The following is a 7916-nucleotide window of genomic DNA, read 5'->3' on the forward strand; positions in this document are numbered from 1 at the left end:
TTACCCAATTTTGGAACATTTAAGGATGGGTGTGTGTATTGTATTCAATAATAAAAGCTATAGGGCCGCCAGGACATTTATCATCCTATTACTGTAACAAATCCGGGCTCCCAATACATGAAAGGTAAAATGAATTACCGACGTTAAGCCGTCAATAAAGTCATTTCTGTAAATGGTGTCTCCGAAGGACTGCAGCATTATTCAACTAGCTTTATCAGCAGCTGGGAAATTACGTGAAGAAGCTCGCAGCGTGTAATATGGCCCTGCTTACTTTGATTAAGCGTCTTGCCAGGGAATAGTGACAGTGCTTTTGACCAGGTTTTATTCGCCGTCCTGTGATGAACGCCAAGCTGATCAGGCGGAATGAAGAGTAATTAAAACCTATAAATTATCTTTTGCAGCCCTTCTCAAGGCGTCTCTTGCAGGAGAGATAAGGCAGCGAGCCCCCATTTACAGCTCTGAAAGGGACCGCGGCTCACAAAGGCTACGTGGCTAAATGGGATATTGATAGTGTCCTAATTAGAATTTAATTAAGTACCCACGCTCGCTTTTGGGATAAAGATTTCAATTTTGCTAACTTAAATATAAATAAACCCAATTTCGGTGCGAGTAAATGATATGATATTGTGAATGCAGGGGGGGTTTAACATTCATTTAATTGCGGATGAAGCTCTTGATTCCAGGGCTGATTGTGTTCTGCCAGCTATTATTTTAGGGGATTATTGTGTGGCTGGAGGTAACAATTCGGTAATGTTTCTCCGGTACAGAAAATAACCGAACGTGCCTCGGAGGTGCGGGCACACACACGCCTCCCGGGCAGCCGGGGAGCAGCTGACGGACACCCAGAGATGTCTCCTTCGATTCCCGGTGCCGGTCGCCTCCTGGAAGCGGAGCCACGGGCCGGGCCGCTTCCCCGGGGCTGCTCCCGGGGAGGGAAGAGCGCCCGGCCGGGGCAGCACGGCGGGGCGAGGCGGAGGAGCCTCTCTGCTGCCGGCACCGCTGCTCGGTCCGCCGAGGTGCGGACACGCACAGACACAGAGCTATAGGTGTGTTTTGAGCCCGGGCACATATAGGATCCATAGGCGGCGGCACGTGACGCGGCCCGGCCCCGCGGAGAGGCGCGGAGAGGCGCGGAGAGGCGCGGAGCCCCTCGGACCCACCGCCACCCGGCCGCCGCTTTGGGGAGGGGGTGAACGGGAGGGTTCGGTTACGTCAGAATGGGAAAACGCCCGGAATTGCCCTTCCCGCTGCTCCGGGACTCGGCCGCGGGCAGGAGAGCGGCTCCGGCCGGAGCAGGTGCCTGCGGCCGGCCGGGAAGCGCCGCTGCTCCGCCGGAGCTCCTCCGCTGTGTAAAATGCGGGGTGTCATGGGACCCCCATCTGCACTGCTCCTCCGTGTGAGCACCAACACTGCCCTTACCGCGGCCACTCGGCTCCCGCGGCCGGGAGCGCCTGGGGCCGGGCAGGAGACACCGGCTACGGCAGAGCCGCTCTCAGTGCGCTTGGCTGCGGCCCCAGCAGTCCAGCAAAACCAGAACTGGGACCACGGTAATTTTATTTATTTTCTCTAAATTCATTTTTAGACAGTTGCATCAATCCTGAAAAAGAGGCTTTTTCTTCCCATCCCTTAAGATCCTTAAATTTTCCTCAACACACGTCCCGAAGTGCTCGCTCCCTGTCGGGCAGAAAAAACCAAAACAAAACCGAACACTTTATTTTTCACTCCGGTGCGAGTGAAAAAAAAAGCAACAAACCGAAACCAAACAAGCAAACATCAAAAAGCAGACGAAGAAACATTATACGAGTTCAGCTGTGAGCCGGAGCTGATCTGCTTCGTATTCCGAAAAAAAAAAACCCAAACCCAGTAAAGGAAGAAACCAGAGAGAGGCTTCGGCCGTAAGACCAGCTCGTCCCGGCAGTGCCTCCTGCCTTTATTGCTATTTATTGTTGTTATTATTATTACTGTAATTTTTATTCCTCCAAACCAAAAAAGGTTCGATTCCAGGGAGCCTCCACCCGGCTCGCCATCTCCCCGCGCTGCCCAGCGCCGCCGCGAGAGAATAAAAAGCAAAAAAACCCAAACCAAAATAAAACAAAAAAAAAAAAAAATAGAAACCAACAAAATAACAGAGGGGAAAAGCGCACAGATTTGGAAGAGGGGTGTTTATTATCGCTGGGACAACAGCAAAGTGGCCGATACCGAATCCCCGCCACCCGTGGAGCACACGGCGTGGCTGGAAGTTGTTGTTTACGGGGCTCGCAGGGGGCCGGGGAGGAGGGGGGGGTCCCGGTTCCCGCGCGTGGGCGCGGCGCGCTGCCCCCGCCCCGTCGCGGCGCTGCCGCCGCCGCCCGCCCCGTCCCGCCCGGTGCCGTCCGCCCCGTCCGGCCCGGTGCCGTCCGCCCCGTCCGGTCCCCACGCGGTATTTATGGCGGCGGCCCGGCGGGCGCCCATTGGGCGCGGCGCGGGGTGTCAGCGGCGGCGGCGCCGCGCCATTGGCCGCCCCCACGTGCGGGGCCACCTCACGTGCTTCCGGTGCGAGTGAAAAAAGTGTGGCTGAGGGATTTTTTAGGGAGAGTTTGGTGCACGGACCGGCGCTGTCAGAGATTTGGCTTTTTTTTTTTTTTTTTTCCTTAAAAAAAAAAAAAAAGGAGAAGGGAAAAAAAAAAAAGAATTAAAAAAGGAACCCTAAGCGGGCGCGGGCGGCGCAGCACCGGGCTGGCGGGGACGGGCTCCGGCAGCCCGCGGCGTGGGCAGAGCGGAGCGTGACAGCGGGGCAGCGCGGAGCCGCCGCGGCGGCGGCAGCAGGGAGATGGGCAGATCGTGACGGGTTTTCGGGGGGCGGGTTTTTTGGGGGGGCCGTGGTGCAGCCGCACACCTTTTTGGTTTTTTTTTTTTTTTTGTGTGGTCTTTTTTTTTTTTTTTTTTTTTTTCTTTTGGTGGTGGAAATATAAGCTGATCGGGAGAAGGGGGAGAGAAGCCCTCCAGTATCTCCCAGGTTTTGGATCCATCCGTGAGAGGGAGAGGAAAAAAAATCTCAGCTCCAGCCCAACAAGTGGATTTTAATATTTTTCTTTTTTTTTTCTTTTTCTTTTTTTTTTTTTTCTAAATTTTTCCTCCCCCTTTTCCACCCCGCCACCCACCGTCAAAGTGGGGTGGGCGTAAAGTGGGTGGGTGGGGGGGAAAAGAGGCAGCGATCTCCGTGGCGGGGACTGAGCATGGAAGAGCCGCCGGAGGGGCACGGCCACCGAGACGCGGCGCCCGGCCCGGCGAGCAGCGGCAGCGGCAGCGATGGCGAGAGCGTGCCCGTGTCCCCCAGCCCCGCGCCCGCCTCCCCCGCCGCGCCCTGCCCCCTGCCCCTGCCCCGCCGCCGCCACCCGCCGCCACCGCCGCCGCCCCCGCCGCCGCCGCCCCACCGCACCACCAACTTTTTCATCGACAACATCCTGAGGCCGGACTTCGGCTGCAAGAAGGAGCCGCCCGCGCCGGCCGGTGGCGGAGGAGGAGGCAGCCGGGAGCGGGACGGAGATCGGGGGCAGAGCTCAGGTAGAGAAAACGTCAACCCGCTGCTGGCCCGGCCGCCCAACCCGCCCGCCCTCCTGTGCCCGGACTCGAACTGCCGTCCCGACGGCTCCGCGCCGCCGCCGCCGCCCGCCGCCGCCGCCAAAGCCGGTCCCGCCGCGGCAGCAGCGGCGGCGGCGGCGTCGGGGGCGGCCAAGGCCCCCGCCGACGGGGGCGAGACTCACCCGGCGAAGTACGGGGAGCACGGCAGCCCCGCCATCCTCCTCATGGGCTCTAATAATGGAGGACCTGTTATAAAGCCTGACTCGCAACAGCCGCTGGTGTGGCCTGCCTGGGTCTACTGCACTAGGTATTCAGACAGACCGTCCTCGGGTAAGGAACCGCGGCGCATCTGGGAGCTGTTAAATCGTGACAAGGTCGCCCCCCCCCCCCCCCCCCCCCTTTCCCTCTTCCCCCTTGGCTTTGGCTCCCGGCTTGTTGAGGACCTCGCGTGGGGGGGAGGGCGGCCTGGGTCACCCGGGGCGAGAGGAAACGCGTCCCCCCCCACCGCCACCACCCCTCCTTCCTCCTCCGAGTCTCCCAAATTTGAATGTGACGCCGGGCCCCGATTCGGCAGCGGTTCGATGCGGAGAGCCGGCGGGAGCGACCCCTTCCCGCGCCCCCGCCCGCCCCGCCTGCCGCAGCCCCGGGTGTTCCGCGGCGCGGCCGCGCGGGGTGAGAGCGTTGCGAGAAAAAGGCAGCGGGGTCGGCCGCTCCCTTCTTCTGAGGCTTCTTCTCCCCTTACTTTATTTTATTTTTTTTTCCTCGCTGCTGCTGGAGGAGCGAGGGGGCGAAGACCCGAGGCACATGTTGAGGGGCTGCTGGCGGTGCGGGGGGAGGAGGTAGTGTTTTCTTGGAGGCGAAGGAAAAAGGGCTTTATCGAAGGTGGCGGAGGGGCTGTTTAGCCGGGCCTCTGCAGCGAGCCAGGCAGGCCCTTAGGCCGCGCATCGCCGCCGGAGCCGGTGCTCCGTGCTGCGGTCGGGGCCCAGCTCCGGGGTGGGGATAAGCCTCTGCCCGAGGTCGTCCCCGTGGGAGCCGCCGCCTCGGCCCTCCCGGCCCTGTTTTGCCGCCCCTTCTACTTTACATTCCCCAGGTGCCCTCAGGCACCCCTTTATTTATCACCGTTAGTTTTTGGTTTTCATTGCCATGTTTGTTTTTTTTTTTAAGAAGCCGAGGATGAGGAGATGGGGTTCCCCCATGACACCTCCAGCCAGCAGCCAGGGATCGGCCAGCGCGGCGCGGGGCCGGGGTTGGGCTCCCCTGTGCCGGCCCGGGGCCGCTCCAGAGCGCGGGGAAGGCGGAGCTGCCTCGCCCCGGCCCCGCTCCGCACTGCCCGGCCTGGTGCTCCGAGCCGGCCGTCAGCGCGGCCGAGCCGTTTCCATCCCCCGTTATTGACACGTCCAGCGACTTCAAACTCAGAAAAGCCTCTTTGATTGACTGGGCTGATTGATGGGGTGATAGAGCTGTCAGACGGCACGGCCTCGCTCCCGGCCGGCCCGGCCGCGGGTGTTGTGTTGCCGATTCCCAGGGCCACCGAGCGCCCGGCGTTCTGCACTTGCGCCTTCATTTCCTTTCCTCCCCTTTCTTCGGGCAAAGGATCATTGCTGCATGTCCTCCTCCCCGACGCTCCCTGGTCGCTGCGACCCGGAGGGGAGAAGGGCGAGGGGAGGCTGGCTGGGCTCGGCCGCTCTCTTTGTTGTGCTCGTAGCTGCCCGCCGGCCCCGATTGCTTCTCTCGGCTCCGGGGACGAGCGGGCTGCGGCGGTCGGAGGCGCCGGCACCCCGCTGCAAGGTGCCGGGACTCAGCAATTCACTCCCCGCGCCCTCCACCCCCCTCCGGTCCAGCTCGGGAGAATCCCGCTGGGCCCCGTCCCTCTCCCCACCGGGCCTCGTCCCTCTCCCCACCGACAGCCGCTGCCGAGCCGGGGGGAATCCCCCCGTTCCGGGGAAAAGCTGCGCCGGGAGAGGAGCTTTCGGCCTACTCGGCGGCAGGGAGGCCTCGCCGGCTTCGGCTCCGGCTGCTGCTGGCGGGGGGCTGCGGGCCTGGGACCGCCCGCCGAGCCCGGCAGCTGTCGGGGAATTTTCGTAGATCCCATTCTTCACGGTTCCCTCCCCGCTCCTCTTCCCCGTGGCCGGGCCAGGCCGGCGGGCAGAGGACCGGGAGTACCCCTCCTTGTCCAGGCGCTGCCCTCAGGATGCGCCCCGGGACCCGGTGGCTTCCCCGGCGAGCTGTGTTGCTGTGTTGCGCTTAGGCTGGCCCCTTTGCGGCCTGGATTTGGCTCTGCTTTTGGCTGGCCTTCGCAGAGGGAGCTGCAAGCGGGGCCGTAGGTCCCCGGCAGGGATCGGCCGCCGGAGAGCCCAGGCGACCCGGGCGGTGTCGGCGGGGCTCCGGAGTGGAGGCGGAGAAGGGCCCCTCAGGACTGGGCTGGCTTTGCGGAGAGGGTCGTTGTCCCCCGAAAGGAGACCAGGGCAGCCTTCTGCCAGGCTGCTGCTGGCGGCGGCTCCCCGGTGCCTGGCAGCGGGAACCTTCGGTCCCCGCGCTGCCCGGCGGAGTCGCTGCCCGGCCGGCAGGCCCCGGTCCCGGGCCGTGCAGGAGAGCGGCCCGGCCCTGCAGGGCGGGCGGAGCGGTGCCCCGACGTGTGCCGGGACGGGGGGCGAGCGGGGCTCCGCTCCCCTCGCCCGCGGGGCCGGCTCGGCGGGGCCGGGGCAGCGGGTGATGCGCGGGCGCGCTCGGCCCCGGCCTCCCCCTTCCTTCCCCATCCTTCCCTCCGCCGTGCCGGGGCGGCGGTGTCGGGGTTGGGGGGCTGGGGGGGAACACACGGAACCAGCACAAATTCACCCGTCGGCCATTTTTCCTCGGCCGGCGGGGCGGGGGCGGCGGTCGGTCGGTCTGTCGGTCGGCGGCGCGGCCCTGCCCAGCGGCGTGTGTGTGCCCTGCCCGCAGGCCCCCGCACCAGGAAACTGAAGAAGAAGAAGACGGAGAAGGAGGACAAGCGGCCGCGGACGGCGTTCACGGCCGAGCAGCTGCAGCGGCTGAAGGCGGAGTTCCAGGCGAACCGGTACATCACGGAGCAGCGGCGGCAGAGCCTGGCCCAGGAGCTCAGCCTCAACGAGTCCCAGATCAAGATCTGGTTCCAGAACAAACGGGCCAAAATCAAGAAGGCGACGGGCATTAAGAACGGGCTGGCGCTGCACCTCATGGCCCAGGGACTCTACAACCACTCCACCACCACGGTGCAGGACAAAGAGGAGAGCGAGTGAGGCGGGCGGCCCCAGCCCAGCCCTGCGCCGCGGCGCCGGCCCGCCGGCCGGGAGGCGGACAGGTGCGATTTAAAAGCAGATCTATTGTCTATCCATAGTATAAGGACTCCGATTAAGAAAAAAAAAAATATGAACACTTAAGAAAAATTATCTCTATATAGCCAAACAGCATATGACCTTGTATATATTTAATTTCAGGTAAGAAATATGTGTAGCGATCTCTATTTGCTGGACAGTTTCTCTCTTCCCTTCTCTCTGTTTCTCCTTTCTTTTGTTCGTTTGTTCGTTTTGTTTGCTTTCCTTTTTTTTCTTTCCCCCCCCCATGTCCGTTGCTCCTGTTTTACAGTAAAGGTCGGACTTTTCTCATCTGTCGTTTAATCTTATTTTATTTTTTTGTGTGTGTGTGTGAATTTCTGTCTCTCTCTCTTTTTTTTCCCGAGGAAAAAAAATTCTGATCCACAGACTGCGAGACTGAACCCGCCGCTACAAGCCAAAGATTTTATTATGTTCAGAAATCTGTAGTCTGAAATAAAGTGTAGACTGTGTTCAGGATCCAGGCTGGCTGTAATTCTTTATTTTAGTGTATGGATGTTTGCATATATATATATATATATATATACATAAAAATATAATAAATAAATGTATATATACATACACCATACGCTGTGTACATAGTGCCATTTTGGTGGCATATTTAGGTTTTGCTTTCGATAGATGCAGCAATTTTTGAACTACTCATCCCTTGTTCAAAACCCTTAAACCTTCGATATTTTAAAAATTATTTTTAATTTTTCTACCCTTTAAAAATAATTAATTCACTTTGGCAATTGCGGTCGTGCTTCATCTCCCGCATCTCCCTTTTTAACCAAATTAAAACCACCTCATCATAATGGTGATACAAGTTCCCGCTGAAAATTTGCCTGAAATTGTCTGGATACTTAGGGCTCCGGGATGTGTTGGAAGGATATTTATCTGACAGCTCCTTGCCTCTCTCCGAGAGGATCTGCTCCCACGCTGTTTGCAGCGAGGACCTCTCCCGAGGCTCGGGCCGGAGCGATCGCCACTCGGCGCCGGGCGCTGCGCCACCGCTCCGGGAGC

At 60.3% G+C, this 7916-nt stretch overlaps 1 protein-coding gene across 1 annotated transcript; it reads left to right on the top strand.

Annotated features, from left to right (window-relative positions):
* Window positions 1–2913: 2913 nt before the first annotated feature.
* Window positions 2914–7370, top strand: EN1 (engrailed homeobox 1). Its single transcript, XM_054636838.2, has 2 exons — window positions 2914–3891; window positions 6502–7370. Exons 1-2 carry the CDS (start codon window positions 3216–3218, stop codon window positions 6816–6818), a joined length of 993 nt encoding a protein of 330 aa, XP_054492813.1. The 5' UTR covers window positions 2914–3215; the 3' UTR covers window positions 6819–7370.
* Window positions 7371–7916: the final 546 nt, after the last annotated feature.

Source organism: Agelaius phoeniceus, chromosome 7 (genome assembly GCF_051311805.1).
Source record: "Agelaius phoeniceus isolate bAgePho1 chromosome 7, bAgePho1.hap1, whole genome shotgun sequence".
Taxonomy (NCBI): domain Eukaryota; kingdom Metazoa; phylum Chordata; class Aves; order Passeriformes; family Icteridae; genus Agelaius; species Agelaius phoeniceus.